A 22931-nucleotide genomic window follows, 5' to 3' on the forward strand; every position below is an offset into this window, starting at 1 on the left:
CCTAATCCCAGCACAGATGTATTAGTGTTCTCTGTGGTTTTAAACAAATCGCTTAACGATGCTGTCTCAGGTTCCGCATATGCCCACCTCCAGATGGGTGTTACAAGGATTGTTTGTGAAGCACCCTGAATATGAAGTGTTTATAGAAATCCTAATTAGCCTATATTAATACAGTTTTGAAAGTAGTGTACTATAAAATTTTAAATCACTATTTATACAAAGTGTAAATAAAAACAGCTTTGCACGTCCCCTGCTAGTTGTGGAGTTGTCAACACAGCAGTGGGTTTATCATCTACGGGGAAACGAACCAAAATAGCCAAGTTTACTTTTATTTATTTATATAGTATGTATTAGAAATACCATAGGCGTAATGCAAAAATAATCCAGATTCACATGTCAAAACAATACAGAAAGGCTCCTCAGACTCTGCCAACTCGCCCTCAGAAAAATCCCGAGCAATAGATGGGCCTTGCAGCATGCTCATCAGCTTGCTATGCTGGCTCCTAAGGGGGCGTAGGAACTGCGTGCCAGGCTTGAGGGCCCTCCGCTGAAAACGCCTGCCCCCAAAATGGTACGTATCAACGTTCTGTCAACTCACATGCAAGAATGGCATTAGATTTGCTGGGGCCAAGGGCAGAAACTAAGGAGTGGGCCCCCACCCTGCCTTCCTTACCTGCTTACACATTGGATTTCTGCAACATTGCTGAAGCCAAAGCCCCAGCCCCACCAGGCTGAAGCTGGAGCCCTGGCCCTGCAGCTCGGGGCTGAAGTCCTGTGGCATGGGGACCTGGGAATTTGCCCTGCTTGCTACCCCCTAACGCTAGCTCAGTTTATGTGTCCCAGATAGTCCTGGCTCTTGGAGGATAGCCTAAAAGAGGCATTCTGTAATGTACCTAGAACCCAGAGTATACAGAACTTTATGGGGAGAGCCAACTCCTTGAATTGTACCTGGAAACTATTCATAGATTCTAGGACTGGAAGGGACCTCGAGAGGTCATCGAGTCCAGTCCCCTGCCCGCATGGCAGGACCAAATACTGTCTAGACCATCCCTGATAGACATTTATCTAACCTACTCTTAAATATCTCCAGAGATGGAGATTCCACAACCTCCCTAGGCAATTTATTCCAGTGTTTAATCACCCTGACAGTTAGGAACTTTTTCCTAATGTCCAACCTAGACATCCCTTGCTGCAGTTTAAGCCCATTGCTTCTTGTTCTATCCTTAGAGGCTAAGGTGAACAAGTTTTCTCCCTTCTCCTTATGACACCCTTTTAGATACCTGAAAACTGCTATCATGTCCCCTCTCAGTCTTCTCTTTTCCAAACTAAACAAACCCAATTCTTTCAGAACTAGTTGGAAGCCAATCAGTCTTTGCAGAATAGATGTAATGGGGGCATGCACAAAATGCTAAGTAAGCAGACTGGCACTTTCTGCTCTAAGCCGAAGTTTGAATGTCCTTCAAGAGTAGTCCCATGTAGACTCCACTGCAGGAAGCTATTCTGGAGGTGACAGTAAATGGATAACTGTGGTGAGGTTACCAGCAGAGAAGAATGGTTGCTATTAGCCCAGTGAAGGTTGAGGTGGGAGAAGCATGCTCGCGAATTGTTGCTACTTGACAACCAGACACAGCCAGTAGTGTCCAATAGAACCCTGCATTGCAGCTCTAGTACCTGTGGGAAAGAATAATGCTTTAATAAAACGAGGGAGGAAATTGGTCAGCTAAGATTTTTTTTTCCCATTTCTGATAATAAAACGTACAAGAACAAAACATAAAGCGACATTTGCCGGTGTCCTTTTTAAACCTGCAACTATCTAATTGTTCCATTATTATTAGCACAGAAAGTCCTTTCTCTGATTAAAATGACCTTTACAGCTACTTGTCTAAAAATAGCTGCTAGACACAAAAGCAATTTAGCACACTGCATTAATCCTTTAATTTTTGCCTCCATGAGACAATAATTTTTTACATGCATGCATTCTCTTATTACAAAAATATTATTCCTGTCCTTTGTCTTGCCCACACCTGTTTTCCCCCCCCCTTCGTGCCTCACTTTAATAATTAATAATAAAGGTACATGGTGTTTGCCCAGGAGACATTTGAAATATAAGAGTCACATTGTTTGGGGTATCTTGGTAACTAATAATTCAATGGCTGCAATTTTGTAAAAATTAATCTTCATTTAAAAGAGCTGCGGTTGAAGGCTACCTTAATTATTATATAAGCACCATGTGTTTAGTGTTCCAAATAATAGTCTAAACAGAGTGTTTACAAATGCATCCCTTGCCCAAGAAGAGCTTTGCCTAAATCACAAAGCCCCAACAAGAACATGTTCGGACACTTGGGATGGTGATAACTTAAATCTTTCATATAATCTAGATGGGAATGGGAATGGCATGTTGTTGAAGTAAATTTAACATTTGCAGGCCTTGTGGGAAAAGAGGGTTTTCAGGCTGTGTGATTGAGTTAAGTGGGTGGCAGCCTGCCATATAAACAGAGGAAAATGTGATATTCCGTGCAGCCCTCTGTGCCTACAAGACATTGAATATCGGGGGAGAGGGCGAGGGGGAGAGACTAACTCGGTTTGCATCACTTGTGGAGTAAAGGGACAAAGTGGGATGCAGTGAGAAATCAAAGTTTAACAAAGTGCTTGGCGGTAGTTACAACATACTTAACAAGACAAAACATTCAGGGTCACCAAGGGCTCCCTGTAAGTACGTGTAGGCAAGGATGATACTGTGCAGGGTTGGGCTGGAAAGGGCAGTTGTCTTAAACTTGATTTTTATAGGCAAGGGGGAGTCAGTGGGGGAACTCAGAGGGATGATGTGGTTTGAACAACTTCTGATGAAATCCCCCAAAATAAAATTGAACTTTAAGGGAGTTTTATATCTTTGTTACAGGTTGTTGCCGCAAAGTCTTAATTTTTGCTCTTTGAAATGTTATATTAATAGAAGAAAATATGTATTGGAATAAATGCTGTTTAATTCCTTGAAATGTATGTCCTAGTGCAAAGCGACACTTAAAATGACAGTGCAAGATTCCAGTTCTGGCCTGTCTCTGACTCTAACTCATAGTTGTTCGGTTGACACACATAATGTTGCTTTAGAGTTTGTCACAGCTGCAAACCCAAATTTCTGATCTGAAAATCAAGTTTTGCATTTTCTTCCTTGTGCATCATCAACAATATTACAGATTTTTCATTTAGACCAGGGGTCGGCAACCTTTCAGAAGTGGTGTGCCGAGTCTTCATTTATTGACTCTAATTTAAGGTTTCGCGTGCCAGTCATACATTTTAACGTTTTTAAAAGGTCTCTTTCTATGTCTATAATATATAACTAAACTATTGTTGTATGTAAAGTAAATAAGGTTTTTAAAATGTTTAAGAAGCTTCATTTAAAATTAAATTAAAATGCAGAGCCCCCCCCCAGACCGGTGGCCAGGACCCAGGCAGCATGCGTGCCACTGAAAATCAGCTCGCGTGCCGCCTTTGGCACACATGCCATAGGTGGCCTACCCCTGATTTAGACCTTAAGTCTCAATTCTGTTGATGTATGAGCCAGGAAAGAATCTAGTTCATTCTCCAATAGCATTGCTGCTGCTTGGCTAATAGGAGAAAAAATGGTTAGTAATTGGACAGATATGACTTGGGATACATCAGCCACAGAGACATTGTGAGATGTGCCATTTCTAGTTATTTCCTTGACCATAATTGCACGTTAGGAAACAAATGCTGTGGTTAAAGAAATTGAAATATAAAATGCTATGATAGCTCAGCAGAGTGACTTGCACATTTGACTGTCATCTTAGAAAATTACAGGTGGAAAAGACCTTTCACCCTATCAAGGCGTGGGACATCTGCTTTCTGCATCTAGCATTTAAAAAAAAAAAGCCCCTCCAATAAAGAACATAAAACGCGTGGCACGTTGTAACACTGTTTAATTGCATGAGTACTTCATGATTGAACGAACTTGATTTCAAAGCAAGTCTAGCAGCGGGGTTGTGGGTGGAAAAAGCAGTCGCTTGCAGCCAAGCTCTTTGGGAGGTTTAGGGTGACCAGATGAGGGAAAGAAAAAATTGGGACACATGGCGGGGGGGGGGGGGAAGGAGGAAAAAAAAGGCAGGCCCCTGCCGCTGGAAAAAAAAAAAAAAAAAAGCGATATCGGAACAATACCCCCAAAATATCGGGACGTCTGGTCACCCTAGGGAGGTTTGTCTGGCGGGAGGTTCTGCTGCCTCTGCAGAGCTAGCAGGACAGGCAGCCCTCTCTCATTCTGTCTATTAAGCAGGTGGAATGCTGATATCTTTTCATGGCCTCTTCCCCAATTCAGATTAAGGGAAAGTCTGTATTTTCATGAAGCTGTGCACATGCTCAAAACCCCCTTTACAGTGTGCAAGGCTCTGGGAGCTCTTCTTATGGAAGAAATGGAGCAGGGCTCTTTCTGCTGTGTAAGGGGACGTAGGAGGCTTTTCTTTTAGAAACTACACTGCTCCTTCGATGCAGGCACTTGAGGAGTTGAAGCCAGAAGTGTGGCTTTTGTGGTGTGTGCTAACTCTTTTGATTGGGTTGGCGGGAGGGGTGGGAATGTTTTAATACTGATACTCACATGTTCCTTGAATCCAAAAATAGAATGTCGTCTTTAAAAAAAAAAAAAAAATCGTGTATGGGGTTTCATTTACATGAACTATAATTGGTCCGAGTGGTATGTTCAACGAAAGTGAAATATCACATGGTTAAAACAAAAAACAAAAAAACCCCTAAAATGAAGGAATAAAAAATACACAGGGTATCCAGTGAACCTGTTATTCTTGGTAAATACCAAGAATATGACAGATGTTATTCACCTATTATGGTCTGTACTTGAAAACACATCACTTAAACATGTAGTCCTATTTGTAGTAACACGTAGACCAGTGGTTCTCAACGATTTATCATCGTGGGCCACACGTGCGGCCCACAATGTGTTACCTGGGCTGCAGGTTGAGAACCACCGCGAGGGAAGACTGCAAGGTGATAAAGTACCGCTGATTTGGCTCCACTCCTAGAAAGAGAAGCTTCCAGGAAGAAGCTTTACTGGAAAGCTGATTTTTTTATCAGCTAGGCTGCTAATAAGAGAATAATTTCAGAGCCGAATTTTACAAGAATATACCGTAATTATTTAAATCCAAGTGGCAAACTCAAGCAGTTCTCACTCGGATTACAACATTCTCTATTTATAAAGCATTTCCTCCGCTTGACGCACGGCCTCAGTAATACAACAAAGTAAAATGTGGAACAAAATCTCTCTCTACTATGTACAAAATGTCCAGAGCACAAAATGTGACAGCTTAAAAATGAACCGGAGAGTGTGTAATAAAAGGCAACATGGTCTAGTTGTTAAAGCAGGGGACCACATACAGTTGGTAGGCCTGGGTTCTCTTCTCAATTATGGAATAGACTTGGGCAGTGCTTTCGCTCTCTCTCTCTCTCTGTTTGTGTAAATTTGAGTTAATACTCACATACCTCCCTAGTGTCTTGAGAAATCTAATGCATGTGTTTAAAATGCTTTGAGAGCCTTGTGTGGAAGGCGTTCTATAGTTATATTTTAAAAATATAATGTTAGTAACTTGTGTGTCTCTGTTTTTCATTTTAGGACAAGCAAACCTGCCTGGGGGTCAACAATCAAAGTTATATCTGTGAAACAGGCCACTGTTGCGGACAGTCACAGTGTTGCAACTACTACTATGAACTCTGGTGTAAGTCCTTTCTGTTTTTATAGACTCCCTTCATAATCTGCATGACTATGAGCCTTTCTGATCCTTCTTCTGGGTTTCCTTCTTAAATTCCTTTTATATGTTGCCATCCAGCTGTACTACAACTGGATCCCTGCTTTAGGCTGGGCTAGAGTGTTGTGGCAATTAGGCCGAGTTAGCCTGGCATCTTCTGGTGTAATGGCAGTGGTACTTCCTACCAACAGCCATGACCGAGTACTTGGAGTTTTCAACAAAAAAACCTTCTCCATTTGGCTCAGGCTGTTGTGTTTAGCTTCAGAGACGAGCACAGCTTTATCTTTCATTATTTTAGGCTATCTGCAACAGACGTACTGTACAACACTGGGTTGGTTTACATTTGAATCACTTTGTTAAGAAGTAAAGCTAAGATTTGGTCTTGGATATTTTTAGTAAATGTCAGGGACAGGTCCCGGGCAATAACCAGAAATTCACAGAACCCTCTGACTTGTCCCTGACTTTTACTAAAAATATCCCTGGCAAAATGGGGAGGGACGGAGGGTCCAGCACCTGCAACGGCTGGGCAGCTCCAGGGTCCCCTTCTCCCATGCCCGCCACAGCTGGGCAGCTCTGGGGGTCCTTGCCACCTGCTGTGGCAGAGAGCTCTTGGGGGTGTCACGGCAGCAGCTGTGTGGGGTCCCGGGTCCCCTTGCAGAGGCTGGGAGCTCTAGGTCCCCCTGCTGCCCAGGGGCTGGGAGGTGCGGGGGGGCGCTGCTAGCAGCAGCTGAGAGCTGCCCTGGGGCTGAAGCAAAAAATGTTCCGGAGATCTCTGGAAGTCACGGAAGCCTTATTTATAAGGTTTTCTTAAGCATCAGGACTAGAAATTTCATCTTTTTTTAAAAATAAGTTCAGATTTGGAGCACAATTCCTCTGGTGAGGAATGGATTCTGGGCAGATTCCATGGATGTAGAGTAGGAATGTGGGGCCCTGATTAATGTACACTGTTGTCTACACGCCTTGCTAGCTCAATTTTTTACCTAAGGAACTGAGATTGCCCATATTTTGTCTTCTAATTGAGTCGGAGGACAGGATTCCTTTATGCTGCAAATACATCTGCTGACTCACAAGGCCTGGAGATGTCAGATCTAGAGTATGTTTACACTTAAACCACTACAATGGCGCTGTAGCACTTCAGTGTAGACACTGTCTATGCCAACGGGAGGGGTTCTCCCATCAGTATAGGTAATCCGCTCCCCAAGAGGCAGTGACTAGATCGACGGAAGAATTCTCCTGTCGGCCTAGTGCCACCTACACCAGGGGTTAGGCCAGCATAGCTACATCTCTCAGGGATGTGGATTTTTCATACCCCCGAGAGACATAGCTATGCCAATGTAAGGTCCCAGTGTAGACTAGCCTATTGTTGGAGGGCACCAAACCGAGAGAGAAGCTGATTAAAGATAGCAGGATTCTTATCAGAGGTGTAGGGGAAAAGGGAGGCTCAAAGGACAGGAAGTAAGAAAGATTACTCCACCTTATATGACCCGAGAAATGGGGCGGTGATAGTCGGTATATTTCTATAATACCAAGGGGTTGGGTAGAAAGGAGAGCCTGCGCACAAGCCCCCTGGAACTATTGTGAACTGATCACCCATCTCTAATGTGCTGATCCTATTTATCACCACACCCTCTAGTCTTGTTGCTTTTATGTAACTGTTGTACCTACTGCTTAATCCCTCTGATACTGGCAGTCTCAATTTCCCACAGTGAGATATTTACATAAAATGTAGTAACACAAACATGAGGAGTTCCGATCTCTCCAGATTCAACGACAGTAATTCCTAATGCTTCGTCCTTTGGACCTAAATTTTGCAACAGGGCCCTTGAATACAGCTGCTCCTTAGAAGAAATATGGAAATCAGAAGACAGCTTCCTATATGTTTTTAAATGGAGATTGTACTGAAGTGAAAGCAAACAGTGCAATCAGCATAGTAGAGTCTGTTATTTTTTTAATATTAAACTCAGTTTATTTTACACCGGGCCCACATTATCCGTATGTGACAGTTCTTTGCATTGACAATGTCTCACTGCGTCATAAAAGCAGTCGGGAAATCTGAAGATTTAGGTAGCTGGGAACCAAACATGTGGGACATTTGGCTGGGGAAAATGAGGAAGGCAGTTGAAGATTATGGGGTGAGTATTAACTGGATATATGTGCTGAAGTGTTCATCGGGGAATAGCTAACAATATAGGGATTCAAACTGGCATTTTTAGATTTGAATCCTTGCCCAATTTATCTCAATGGGGCAACTCCTGCCTCAGAGCGGTTATTTCAGGCTGGCTGCAGGCCCAGGCAGATACCACTTCAGTTTACATTTTTCAAGGGTTTCTTTGCATCCATGAGAACAATTTTTTTTAAATGAAAGTTCAGATTCTGGAGCCCAGCTCTGCATCTACAGACTTCATCAATTGCCATAGAAATCACAGAACAGCAGGACCCTGGGTATGTATATCTGGTGAAGCACTTTGAGATCCTTCAAGATGAGAGGTGCTCTATAAATGTTACGGGCAGTTAAATGACCATATGGAAAGCGGTGGTGGTGTTGAAGCCCTGTTGGTCCCAGGATGTTAGAAAGACAAGGTGAGAGAGGTAATATCTTTTATTGGGCCAACTTGTGCTGGAGAGAGACGAGCTTTCAAGCTTACGGAGCTCAAACACTTGTCTCTCCCATATGGAAAGCAATAGCCATTGCGTGCATGACAATAGCTTTGCTCTCCACACAGCCAGCATGGGGACTCATATTAATAATTTTTACTAACGAATGATTAAATTGCCATTTTAAATTGTGGTTGTGTGACGGGTTGGATCACAGAAACCCCCTTGGGAGCTGCCACCCGATGTGCCAAGACTACCCCTGCTTCTGTTTTCCCTGCCAGCTCAGGACTCCAGCACCCTGTCTTGCTGAGCGAGACACTCCAGTCTGGCTCCAACACAGACCCAGGGTCGGAATCACTTGTCCCAAAGCTGCAAGTTTACCTGAAAACAGCTCATAGAAGTGTGCTTGTCTTTAGCACTCAGATGCCCAACTCCCAATGGGGTCTAAACCCAGATAAATCCGTTTTACCCTGCATAAAGCTTATGCAGGGCAAACTCATAAATTGTTCGCCCTCTATAACACTGATAGAGAGATATGCACAGTTGTTTGCACCCCCAGGTATTAATACATACTCTGAGTAAATTACTAAATAAAAAGTGATTTTATTAAATACAGACAGTAGGATTTAAGTAGTTCAAAGTAGTAACAGACAGAGCAAAGTAAGTCACAAGCAAAATAAAATAAAATGCGCAAATCTATGCCTAATCAAACTAAATACAGATAATCTCACCCTCAGAGATGCTTCAGTAAGTTTTTCTCAGACTGGACACCTTCCAGGCCTGGGCACAATTCTTTCCCCTGGTACAGCTCTTGTTCCAGCTTAGGTGTTAGCTAGGGGATTCTCCATGATGGCTCCTCTCCCTCTCTCTTCTGTTCCACCCCTTTATATATCTTTTGCATAAGGCGGGAACCCTTTGTCCCTCTGGGTTTCCACCCCCCTCACTGGAAAAGCACCAGGTTAAAGATGGATTCCAGTTCAGTTGACATGATCACATGTCACTGCAAGACTTCATTACTCACTTGCCAGCACACACATATACAGGGAGACTCACAGGTAAACAGCCATCTGCAGACAATGGGAGTCATCAAGATTCCAAACCATCATTAATGGCCCACACTTTACATAATTACAATAGGCCCTCAGAGTTACATTTTATATTTCTAGTTTTAGATACAAGAGTGGTACATTTATACAAATCAGATGATCATACTCAGTAGATTATAAGCTTTGTAATGATACCTTACAAGAGACCTTTTGCACAAAGTATATCCCATTTGCATTATAGTCACTTATTGTCAAATTTTTATAAAACTATCCCAGTTACATTATATTCACTTATTATCATGTTTTTATAAAACCATATAGACTGCACAACGTCACAGGTTGCTTGCTTTATGCTCATTGCAAATTTTGATAAAGCTTTTGACGTTAACCAGTGCAATCCATATACTGAAATCGCTGTAGAGAAGTTGCAACTCATATTGACCTTTTCAGGACCTGTGTTCCCTCTAAGCTGCGCGGTCACGTGGCCGCTCAGGAGTGAATCAAGTGCCGCGCACTTGATTAGCAGAGCCGCCCACAGCAGCGTATGTTCAGGTGCTCCTCCCCCCACTGCTCTGCAGCCGCGTTGCTCCTGCCCTCTGCCTTGGAGCACCTGGCCAGCTGCTCCCAGGACCCTCCTGCTTGCTGTGCAGAGTGTGTGTGGGGGGGGACGCTGATGTCAGGGTGCCCCCTTCCCCCACCACCTCCTTCCCCATGTACCCCATCTCCACAGAGCAGGGGAGGGGGGACAGGGCTCAGTAGCAGGAGAGCTGCTGTGGTCTGAGCCTTCAGGTGAGTGCCTTGAGAGAGTGTGCTGTCTCTTTATAGAATTCTCCAGCAGCCAGCACACAGTCTCTCACACTCCTGCCTGTCTGTCTCTCTCTCATGCACACTCACACACTCTGGCTCTCACACACTCGCCTCCCAACACATACTTATGTTGTTTTTGTTACTTCTTTGTACTTCCTGCAATGCACATTAAGGCTATGTCTACGCTACCGCAGTAAGTCGACCTACGCTATGCAACTCCAGCTATGTGAATAAATGATTTTTGGAATGGAAAGAAACTTAGTCCAGGCTGGACGTGCCTCCTGTAATATGATCCTATCTTGTGGGTAGTGGGAGTAGTTCCTGTAAACAGGTTCTCTTTCCACTTTCAGGAGTTGGAGGGAGTCTTAGTTTAGAAATCAGGGGGTCTGAAAAGTTCTAGAAATAACTGGGAGTGAGAGGTATGTAGTGTTATGAACCAATTAAAGGAGATGATAGTATGTGTGTGGCGGCGGGGGGAGAATAGGAAGCAAAATCATTGTATTATTTTGTTAAGGGGTGGAGTGGAGGAATAAAGAACATATGTCAAGCAGGTGAACGGGCTGTGTTTAAAATTAGATAGCAGCTTGGTCCAGATTCCCCACCCATCCCTTAGTAAAACAAAATTTGAGTGCCTTGGTGCCAAAAAATATAGCTCTACAGTCTGAATTATCTGTTGCTAAGCCCAAGGAGAAGATGAAATGGAGAATGTCACTTTGAATAGAGCCTTCCTTTCTTTTAGATGAAATGGAGAGAACACCTACGTTGCAGAGGTGTTGAGTTGCCTTAATGTTTTTAAAGTGCTTTTGGAATCCCCAGTTGGGAGGCACTAGCCAAGTGGTAAATAGTGAGAGTGCAGTAGCCACTGTAAATAGGCTGCTAACAATTTCTATTTTAATCCCCTTTTCATTTGCTTATAATTTGCTGGAAATTTCTGAGCTTGGCCTTTGTCCCAAGGTGTCATTTTTGAATGTTTAAGCTGAAATGTCATCTCTGAGCATGGAGAAAGGAGGAAGAGGATACACATGAAGTAGTTACTGCCATTTTACAGATGAGGAAATTGAGGCTCAGAAGTTGTGACCTGTCCAAAGTATTTAGGGGGGAGGGGATAGCTCAGTGGTTTGAGCATTGGCCTGCTAAATCCAGGGTTGTGAGTTCAGTCCTTGAGGGGGCCACTTAGGGATCTGGGGCAAAAATCAGTACTTGGTCCTGCTAGTGAAGGCAGGGGGCTGGACTCGATGACCTTTCAAGGTCCCTTCCAGTTCTAGGAGATAGGATATCTCCATTATTATATTATATAAATGAAATGTGTAGCAGCTTTGGGAATCAAATTTAGGTCTCCTGACACCTATTCTTGTGCTTTTACCACAAGACCACCCTCAATAGCTATTGGTCATTGAGTCAATAAAGTCAGACACTATATTAGTCAGGGGACCAATCTTATTTAACATTTTCATGAATGACCTTGGCACAAAATGTGGGAGCGTGCTAGTGATATTTGCGGAGGACACAAAGTTGGGAGGTATTGCCAGTACATAGGAGGACTGGCATATAACGCAAGTAGATTTGGATAAAATTGAAAACTGGAGGAATAGAAATGGGATGAAATTTAATAGTGCAAAGTCTGAGGTCATCAATTTAGGGACTAAAAACAAGAATTTTTGTTGCAAGCTGAGGACTTAGCCACTGGAAACAACAGAGAGAAAATACCTGGGTGTATTGGTTGATCACAGGATGACTATGAGCTGCCAATGTCATGCGGCTGTGAAAAAAGCTAATTCAATCCTAGGTGCATCAGACAAGGGATTGCCAGTAGAGAGAGACAAGTATTAGCACCATTATACAAAGCACTGGTGAGACCTCATCTGGCATACTGCATGCAATTCTGGTCTCCCATGTTTAAGAAAGATGAATTCAAACTGGAACAGGTGCAGAGAAGGGCTATGAGGATGATGAGAGGAATAGAAAACCTACCTTATGCGAGGAGACTCATAGAGCTTGGCTTGTTTTGCCTAACCAAACAAAGGCTGAGGGGAGATATGATTACTCTCTATAAATGCATCAAAGGAATAAACACCAGGGGGAGGAATAGGAATTATTTAAGTTAAGAGCCAATGTTGGCAGAATAAGAAATGGATATAAACTGGCCATCAATAAGTTTAGGCTTGAAATTAGACAAATGTTTCTAACCATCAGAGGAGTAAAACTCTGGAACAACCTTCCAAGAGGAGTAGTAGGGGCAAAAAACCCTAACTTGTTTCAAGACTGAGTTTGAGTTTATGGTGGTTGCCTACGATGGCATATGGCCCATCTGTAACTATTAGCAAATATCTCCAGCTGCCACAAATGGGACACTAGATGGGGAGAGCTCTGAGTTATTATAGAGAATTCTTTCCCAAGTGCCTGGCTTGTGAATCTCACCCACATGCTCAGGATCTAATGCATTTGGGATCGGGAAGGAATTTTCCCCCAGGTGAGATTGGCAGAGACCCTGGGGTGTTTTTGCCTTCTTGGGCAAGGTGGGGCTGCTGGTGTTTGAACTGGAGGAAATGGTGGAATCTCTGTAACTTGTAATCTGTAAATCAAGATGTGAGGAGTTCAGTAACTCAGCCAGAGGTTATGGGCCTATTACAGGAATGTGTGGGTGAGATTCTGGGGCCTGCGACGTACAGTATGTCAGACAAGCTGATCACGATGATCCCTTCTGGACTTGAAGTCTGAGGGTAGGTCTACACTACGGGGTTAAGTTGACCTAAGTTACGCAATTCCAGCTATGTTATTCACGTAGCTTAGGTTGACTTATTGCAGTGTCTACACTGTGCTGGGTCGACGGGAGAAACTCTCCCGTCGACTTCCCTTATGCTTCTCATTCTTCTGGAGTACCAGAGTTGACGGGAGAGCGACCTGCGGTCGATTTAGTGGGTCTTCAGTAGTCCCGCTAAATCGACCCCGGGTGGATCGATCGCCGCCGCATCAATCCACGGTAAGTGTAGATATGCCCTAAGTCTGATGCCTGACAAGGCAAACAGTCCCTAAAGGGTGTAAAAAAACCAAACCAAACCAACAACTTAGGCCTGTAGGAAAACACTGTACATTGGAAGACTAACCTAATTGTATCAAGAATGAATCAGAACACATGTGCGCAATTAGCCGAGTCAGGTTGCATGTGCAATCTTAATTTTGGCATTTCATGGTTTTTGAGTGCTTAACTGAATAGCCATAGTGTTTTACTGGCAGTTTTATTCTATGGAACTTGTATACAGATAGGTGCTCAGTGAGCAAGAATTCTTGGCAGTTAGAATTATTTCTAGATCTACGTTTCCTCTCTGTTGCCTCTGCTGCTTTTACCCCTGAGCAGTGATACTGATCACCTCAATTCTGAAAGAAAAAAATCTTTAATATGCAGCCACTGGGAGAAGGATTATAAATGAAAAACGTTCTCCGTTTGCAGACAGCACCATTTATATTATTGCTGTTCTGAACCATGTTCTCACTTAACCCTCTGCATGTGTTCCCAGGAACCTTGAGAGAGAGTTGTTTTTATTTTCCCCCCCAAAAAATCCTCAGTCCGGATATTTGTGCTGACTCCCTGTTAGTTTCTAAAACCTTTGCGATGCTGCAACGTGCATATTCCAGGGAGGATTTGTAACTGAGATTCATGTCCAAGAGTTTGTTAGTCTCCCATTCCCTTTGATTTGTCCTCTTTTGTTTTCGCCCCCATCTGTCCTTCGGCATAACTGTGTCCGTTTTCCTTATAGAGGTTTGTGCTACACCTTACTTTTCTTTCAGCTCCTTACCTGGCTTGGCTCTCCTCCTCTGTACTTCGATAGCTCTGCTGCTCCAGTATCAGCTAGTGTTTCAATCCATTGCTGCCGTTTAGTAGCCTAGACTAAAATAGAGAAGGAGAAATTACATTAAAAAAAAAACTTGTCACTGTTAATGTTTCTGAAATTTTGTCACTTCCTGTCTCACCGGTTATAGCCAGTTTCAGAAGATAAAGGTTTGGCAAAATCATCTTAAGCTGTTTAATGTAGGTTGGTAAGAGTCACAGATAGAAGGGTAAAGGAGGAAATATACAGTACAGAGATCTTGGCCCTCTTTACTGATTGCTTTATTCTATAGGAGCAGCAACAGTCTTGCCAAGTCTCAACTACCTTACCTCTTAAACATCAAGGAAAGGCAGGATAGTTCCTTAGGAACCTTCCTAGGGTATGTCTACACTGCAACTAGACACCCATGGCTGGCCCATGCCAGCTGACTCGGACTGAGGGGCTCAAGTTAAGGGGATGTTTAATTGCGATGTAGATGGGCTCAGGCTGCAGCCTGAGCTCTGGGACCCTCCCACCTTGCAGGGTCCTAGAGCCCAGACGCCAGCCTAAACCTGAACATCTGTACCGCAATTAAACTTCTCCTTAGCCCGAGTCTGGCTAGCCTGAGTCAGCGGGCACGGGCCAGCCACGGGTGTCTAATTGCAGTGTGGACATATCCTCAATGGTCATTTTACTTCCAACCTTCATCTGCACCTCTCGCCACTTTGGTTTGCCTGTGTAAAATATTATCTTGGAGTTGGTTCTCCAATGGCCTGGACATGTTCTGAAACTTGATGTGCACCTTGGATTCATTTGAGGCCATTGTTCAACTTGCCATTTGTATTCTAGTAACGGAGACTGGGGATCAATTGTCCTAGGCTGGTCCTCACTAGGCCTGTAGCACTGTTACTTCATCTGGAGCATAAAGAAGTTATTTATCTCTAAATATTCTTTCCCCAGGACAGAGACTTAAATAGCATTTGCTGCCTCATATTGACTATAGTTGAAAGATGATGAAGCTACAAGCAGGGATGTTCAGTGCTGTTTATTATGTGTCTCTTCAGGTTTTATACAGTAGTTGCATCGAGTGTATATTCACCACCATCCAGGAGGCTAAGAATTAGCTGCAGTTAACCTCCATCATCACATGTTCAAGTCAGCAGCTCTGAGGGCAAATAAACAGGGGTTGGAGTTTTGACCTTTCCACTCTACAAATATTTGTTACACTTGGCAGCTTCTACTGTTGTATGATAACTTACTTTGTCAGTAGCCTCATAATCCCTTCTTAAGGGACAGTACTGATTTGGAGCAGCCTCCTCTCTGAAAAGGCAGGATATTGACGTGGCCTTTGAGATCAGAGATGTCTTTTCCTGGCGCGATCTGCAAAACTCCACTACACCAAGATTGCAACATTGATTAAAGTGGTCTCCCATTCTTGGGTGACAAAAATATTGACCCTTCAACTAGCTTTTATTCAAGCATCTTTGAGGAAGATGCTGCTACTTGGAAGTATGCCTTTCAGTCAGTGAAACTGCCCCACATCCCCTCCTGTTGGACCAGATATTGTGAATCCAAGATCATTACCCAACGTGCTTGTCAGACAGAGAAGCCCTCTGTGGTGTATTTTGGCTTGGCCTTAGTGAGTTTCCTGCCAACAGAACAGTGGCATTTACCTAAGTTTACTGTGATCTCTAGGGCAGATTATTCTGTTCTACCCTTGCAACATGAACACGAAAGAAAACACGTTTTCCATTTTGCACTGGATAAAAGGAGCTTCCCTCAGTGAAATCTTTGCTTGGAATGTTGCCCTTGGTGAACATGGTATTTGTGCATCCTGTTGTGAGACAGAAAATGACGACCTCCCCCCTCTTGGTGAAATGTTGTTATAGGTATCTCCAAATACACCGATGTGTAGTAGAAAAGGGTTTGATTGTATTGGGAACAGAACCTCCACCCACAAAAATCCTAGTATAGCATCTGTTTTGTCTGCGATCAGTATTCATACTGTTACCTGGACAATGTGTTTGATGCTGTGTATGGAGCTGATGAATATCTTTTAATAAAAGCTTTTGACGCTTTGTGGCACAGAGCTCTTGTGGAAAACCTTAACTCCCTGGCTGTTACTGATGCAATAAACACTTTTGAGTGCATCACTATTGTCATATCCTCCACAGATTGCTGTTGATACCAGTCTATCTCAGAGGAAGACCTTTTTTGAGACGAGGGCAGCCTCTGTTTTTGACAAAACTGATTTAGTGAACTGAGAAATATTCTGACACTTGCGTGAATTTGATGATTGTCCTGTATATCTTTTTAACCAAGAACATGAGACACTCTGTCATTTCTGTCTATTTGAGAGATCTTGATGCCATTGACCAATAGGCCAAGAAGTGATTGGTCATTCTTCCAAAGAAGGCACTTTCCATCTCAGGGTAGCTTGATCCCTGCCTGTTCTTTTATCACCTTCCCTGGAAGGATAATTTTGCTCAGCCCAAAATGAAGCCAGCAGGTATCTTCCATGTCGGAGGGAGAAAGTTGTTGAAACACATCAAGGAAAGATTTTCAAAGGCACAGAGGGCAGGTAGGTGCCTGACTCGTATTGACTTTCATTGGGAGTTGGGTGCCAGACTTCTGTTTTGCCTTTTGAATATCTTCCCCCATTGTTTGTATGAGGTAGACTTGCTCTCTGCTTTCTCGGTCTTTGAAACAACACGTGAAAGGCTTTTATTTAGCCCCTCCAGAAGTATATTTTATCCTGTGCGTAATGGAAAACACGTTTTCTTTTGTGTTCATGTTCCAAGGGTAGGAAACAAAAAGCAGGCCATACTTAGGGGATTGGTGGTGGTTCTAAAAGCTCTGCTCTAGGAATTATTCTGGGGAAGTTCTATGACCTGTGTTATACAGGAGGTCAGACTAGATGATCATAATGGTTCCTCTGGCCTTGGAATCTATGAATGTTTCTCCAAATTAGGAGTGCAGCTGCTGCCACTGCTCAGCCATGCTTTGCCAGCTCAGGATCACCGTCCGTCAACCAATAGATCATTCTCTCGCCATTTTTCATCGCTATGGGTTTTCTGTTAATTGCTATGTGGCCAGTCTTGAGGGGGTGACTTTGGAAATCCCCTACTCTCCCCCACCTCCAGAAAGAACAACCTATTCTGTGCATGATCCTGCATGTGTTTCTGTTCACATTTTCACCATCACTCATTCCAGGTCAGTCAACACTAGATGCACTCACGTACAGTTCACTCCCTAATGTGCTTTTTCCCCCCTCGTAAGCACAGTACAGTATTTTCAATGTATCTTACTAGACATCTTTGCGCTTAGCCTTATAGCCCTACTTTCACTTCAAATAAATCATTGCACTAAATATTTGCTAGGTTTTAAGATTTTTATGGCCTGCAACTTTTAACATCTTGCACTGTGATCCTCTGATCTAACAAGCTATTCTGGCCTGGGCTGAGTCAGTAATTGGGGCATGGTGGGGAGGCCACCTATGAATACCTACAAGATGCAAGAAGTGTTGGTGGTCAGTGAACCAGTCCCTCCACATGGTGTTTGCTGGCTCTGGTTCCAGAAATTCATATGAGGAATACAGCAGAAGTCTTGACTGCTTCTGTTCAAGAACAATCCCATGACCCTTTCCCTAAGAATAGGGTGTGTTGTTCCTGGTGTTGGTCAGACAACAAACCAGTTAATTATGTTCTGCCTTCCTCAAAGTCCAGTTGCAGTTTCAGTGGAATCCAGCATTAATTTACTATCCTGAACTGTTGTGTGATATTGCTGTGCATTATACAGTTGCCACACTTCACCCCGGAGGTAACTGTGCTTTACTTGAGTTCCTCCAGCTTGTCTATCAGTTAGTCTTGGGAAGCACTTTGGATTCCTTTGCAATAAGATTTGTATAGAAATATTTGATTTGTATCTGGAGGACTAAGACGTGGGAGGGAGCAGCTATCCCAATAGAAGAATTCTGCTGCCTCAGCTGCAATTGCTTACCAGTGGCATCTCTCCAGCACATCTTCGCTGAACATGCACAGCTTAACCAGTACGTGAATAATTCCTGGGGATATTCACGGATAAAATGTACTGCAGTAATCTGCTTTTGTTTATTTTAACAACCCTGTAACAGTTGGAAAAGGGTGGGTGTAATTCACAGCTGTTTTTTGAATATGGCTGTGGACGACTTTCTCCAAATCTCTCTCCTCTTTTCTTTTTCTTTTTCTTTTCTCGCGATTAAATTCAGAAAGGTGATTAAATGAAATCTAGGCCTACCATGGTGCTGGCTCCATAATGACGCTATGTGAAAGACCTGATTTCAGTGACTGGTTTCTCACTTTCTAGTCTAGCTAGGGCTTCAGTGAGTGGATAGCATCTCTGTCCATTCTTCTTCAACCAGAAAGGTGCTGATTGCAAATCAGTCCCTCCAGGCAGTGTTGGAGATTAGAGTGGGGCAATCTCTGGATAAAGGCCTCTTTGGAGTGGGAGTGACTGGGGGAGAGAGAAATACCAAAATTCTGACATCAGGACGGAACATTGAATGCCACAGGCATTCCTTGTCACTCTTGTTACTCAAAAGTTCACATTCTTTTCTGAGTGGTAGTCTGTATCAGCAAAAACAACGGGGAGATCGTGTGGCACCTTAGAGACTAACAAATTTGGGAGTGGCTGGGTCACTACAAAAAGTCATTTTCCCTCTGCTGATACTCACCCCTTCTTGTCAATTGTTGGAAATGGGCAATGTCCACCTTAATTGCATTGGCCTCGTTAGCACTGACCCCCCCACTTGGTAAGGCAACTCCCATCTTTTTACGTTCTGTAATATATATGCTGCTTACTGTATTTTTCACTCCATGCATCTGGTGAAGTGGGCTGTAGCCCATGAAAGCTTATGCCCAAATACATTTGTTAGTCTCTAAGGTGCCACAAGGACTTGTTGTTTTTACATTCTTTTCTGTCACCCTTACAGTAAGCCCGGCAGAGTGGACTAGCTAGAAAAACTGCATGGGAGCTTTAAATATGACTTGCCTACAGATCTCAGGAGATGCAGAGTACTCATAAAACATTAACACTTTTGGGCACAAGATAGATTTCCGTTCCTCTAGGAGAATTAATTGTATAATGAAAGAGAGATCCAGTACTTCAATCTGCTTGGCCAAGATAGGAATTTGGGCTGATTTGTGTATCTCACGATGTCAAGACAAGGTGCCATTCTAAGAACGTGGAGGCACAGTATATTGTATTTGTTTGTTTCAACTGAGAGCAGTGAAATTATTCCAGGTTAGTGCTGTGGTGCACTACTTTCTGTCCTGAGTTTGGAGTGAATGATTGCTCATTCCTGAGATTCCTGGGTTTTTCTTCCTCCCTCTCCCCACCTTCTAAAAATAAACACACTTCTTTTCTCAGGAGGGGACCTCCTGAATTTCATATTTTTTTCAGTTATTAATACAACTTTATACTTGGCAAAAATAGTTTTGTTAGTGTATAATTACAGCATTGGAAATGGGCATTAATGTCAATATGTATTGTGTGAGAAAGAGAGAGTGTGTAATAGAAAATTGCAAAGGTCCCATTAAAAGGAAAATCTTTTTGCAACATTAACTATGGAGATGCTCTCAGCACCTGTGTGTGTGTGTGTGTGTGTACATATATATTTATTTGTAAAGGGGCGCTGCTAAGTAAGTTAGGCCAAAAATTAGGTTTAAAAAGAATGAACCAGAGATGAATCTGAACCAAACACCCCTAAATATTGTGGCTAGGAAGGCGGAATCCTATGTAAAACAAATATTTCTAAAAATATTGTCCTGGTGTAGAGTGATTGGGGTTGGTTTGCTTTTTGGAGAGAGTTGGATAAAAGAATTTTGTTTTAAAATTCCCTTGTGAAAAAGCATTGTGTTAATGCACAAAAACCAAAGAGTTTGAACGGTTGACTTTATGTTGTCCAGAATGAGAGAATGAAAGCAGCAGTGACCACAACCAGTGGAAAACACTGGTGTGTTTTTTTTTTAAAAGTTTCCTTTTGGATTATCAAAGGTGCTGGACTCCAAAAGGTTTGGTGGAGCTCAGGGCTGGGGTAGGGGGTTGGGATGCAGGGGGGGTCAGGGCTCTGGGCTGGGGCCGCAGGCTCTGGGCTGGGGCAAAGGGTTGGGGTGTGGGAGTGAGGGCTGCGGGGTGTGACTGGGAATGAGGGGTTTGGGGTGCAGGAGGGGCTCCGGGTTTGAGAGGGGGCTCAGGGCTGGGGCAGGAGGTTGGGGTGTGGGAGGGGGTCAGGGCTCTGGGCTGCGGGTGCAGGCTCTGGGGTGGGGCCTGGGATGAGGGGTTTGGGGTGCAGGAAGGGATTCCAGGTTTGGGGGGTGTCAGGGCAGGGGTTTGGGGTGCGGGGTTGAGGCACAGACTTACCTCCGTCAGCTCCAGGTCAGCGGCTCAGCCGGGGTGCACCGCGGACCGCGCTGCGCCCCGGAAGTGGCCAGCAGCAGGTCTGGTTCCGCGTGACTCTCGCCCGCAGGCACCCCCACCCCACCCCTTCCCCAAGCCAGCCAATGGGAGTGCGGAGCCAGTGCTCAGGACGGGGCAGCATGCGGCGCCCCGTGGCCCCCCTGCCTAGAAGCTGGACCCGCTGCTGGCTGCTTCCGGGGCACAGCGCAGTGTCGGAAAAGGTAGACACTAGCCTGCCTTAGCTGGGCAGCACCACCGATGGAACTTTTAACGTCCTGGTCGGCGGTGCTGACCAAAGCAAGGTGACCCAGCTCCTTACATGCTGCGACCCACGGTTTGAAAAACACTGCCCTAGAGCTGACCCCAGCTGAGACCCCGGGAGGCCCTCTGCGGGGCTGGCACTGCTATGGCTCCCCTGTTCCAACCCCATGCCATGCAGGAGGCACAAGCCCTAGTCCCCCCACCTGTCTCCTCTCACCAGAGCCTCCCATATCCCATCTCTTAGGCAGCCACAGAAGGTAAAGTCCTCAAGGTCCACCCCCTTCATGTGTGTGCAAGGTCACACCAAAGTTTACATATTCAATAATTTACTAATGAGAAATGTTAGTCTCCAGTCAGACCAATATCAGACTTGTTCTCTGTCCTTAAATGTTAGACTTGCTTTGTAATCTGTCAGGGTCTCATAGATTCATAGACTTTAAGGTCAGAAGGGACCATTATGATCATCTAATATGACCTCCTGCACAACGCAGGCCACAGAATCTCACCCACCCACTCCTGTAACAAACCCCTAACCTATGTCTGAGTTATTGAAGTCCTCAAATCATGGTTTAAAGACCTCAAGGTGCAGAGAATCCTCCAGCAAGTGACCCGTGCCCCACGCTGCAGAGGAAGGCGAAAAACCTCCAGGGCCTCTGCCAATCTGCCCTGGAGGAAAATTCCTTCCCGATCCCAAATATGGTGATCAGTTAAACCCTGAGCATGTGGGCAAGACTCACCAGCCAGCACCCAGGAAAGAATTCTCTGTAGTAACTCAGATCCCACCCCATCTAACATCCCATCACAGACCATTGTGCATATTTACCGCTAATAATCAAAGATCAATTAATTGCCAAAATTAGGCTATCCCATCATACCATCCCCTCCATAAATTTATCAAGCTTAGTCTTGAAGCCAGATATGTCTTTTGCCCCCACTACTCCCCTTGGAAGTCTGTTCCAGAACTTCACTCCTCTAATGGTTAGAAACCTTAGTCTAATTTCAAGTCTAAACTTCCTAATGTCCAGTTTATATCCATTTGTTCTTGTGTCCACGTTGGTACTGAGCTTAAATAATTCCTCTCCCTCCCTAGTATTTATCCCTCTGATATATTTATAAAGAGCAATCATATCTCCCCTCAGCCTTCTTTTGGTTAAGCTAAACAAGCCAAGCTCTTTGAGTCTCCTTTCATAAGACAGGCTTTCCATTCCTCAGATCATCCTAGTAGCCCTTCTCTGCATCTGTTCCAGCTTGAATTCATCCTTCTTAAACATGGGAGACCAGAACTGCACACAATATTCCAGATGAGGTCTCACCAGTGCCTTGTATAACGGTACTAACACCTCCTTATCTTTACTGGAAATACCTCGCCTGATGCATCCCAAGACCACATTAGCTTTTTTAACGGTCATATCACATTGGCGGCTCATAGTCATCCTGTGATCAACCAATACTCCGAGGTCCTTCTCCTCCTCTGTTACTTCCAACTGATGTGTCCCCAATTTATAACCAGAATTCTTGTTTCCCTAAATGCATGACATTGCACTTTTCACTATTAAATTTCATCCTATTACTATTACCCCAGTTTACAAAGTCATCCAGATCTTCCTGTATGATATCCCTGTCCTTCTCTGTATTAGCAATACCTCCCAGCTTTGTGTCATCTGCAAACTTTATTAGCACATTCCCACTTTTTGTGCCAAGGTCCGTAATAAAAAGATTAAATAAGATTGGTCCCAAAACCGATCCCTGAGGAACTCCACTAGCAACCTCCTTCCAGCCTGACCGTTCACCTTTCAGTATGACCCGTTGTAGTCTCCCCTTAACCAGTTCCTTATCCACCTTTCAATTTTCATATTGATCCCCATCTTTTCCAATTTAGCTAATAATTCCCCATGTGGAACTGTATCAAATGCCTTACTGAAATCGAGGTAAATTAGATCCACTGCATTTCCTTTGTCTAAAAAATCTGTTACCTTCTCAAAGAAGTAGATCAGGTTGGTTTGGCACGATCTACCTTTTGTAAAACCATGTTGTATTTTGTCCCAATTACATTAACCTCAATGTCCTTAACTACTTTCTCCTTCAGAATTTTTTCCAAGACCTTGCATACTACAGATGTCAAACTAACAGGCCTATAGTTACTCGGATCACCTTTTTTTCCTTTCTTAAAAATAGGAACTATGTTAGCAATTCTCCAGTCGTACGGTACAACCCCTGAG

The 22931-nt window shown here is 43.9% G+C and overlaps 1 protein-coding gene across 2 annotated transcripts in view; it reads left to right on the forward strand.

Annotated features, from left to right (window-relative positions):
• WBP1L (WW domain binding protein 1 like) overlaps positions 1 to 22931 on the forward strand; it is a 68158-nt gene that overhangs the window by 39989 nt on the left and 5238 nt on the right. For both annotated transcript variants that reach the window (XM_026651149.1, XM_024213637.1), the window contains exon 2: positions 5630 to 5732. In XM_026651149.1, the coding sequence (XP_026506934.1) occupies positions 5630 to 5732 (103 nt within the window). The remainder of the gene's footprint in view (positions 1 to 5629; positions 5733 to 22931) is intronic.

Source organism: Terrapene carolina, unplaced genomic scaffold (genome assembly GCF_002925995.2).
Source record: "Terrapene carolina triunguis isolate 2854851 unplaced genomic scaffold, T_m_triunguis-2.0 Scaffold95, whole genome shotgun sequence".
Lineage (NCBI taxonomy): Eukaryota > Metazoa > Chordata > Testudines > Emydidae > Terrapene > Terrapene triunguis.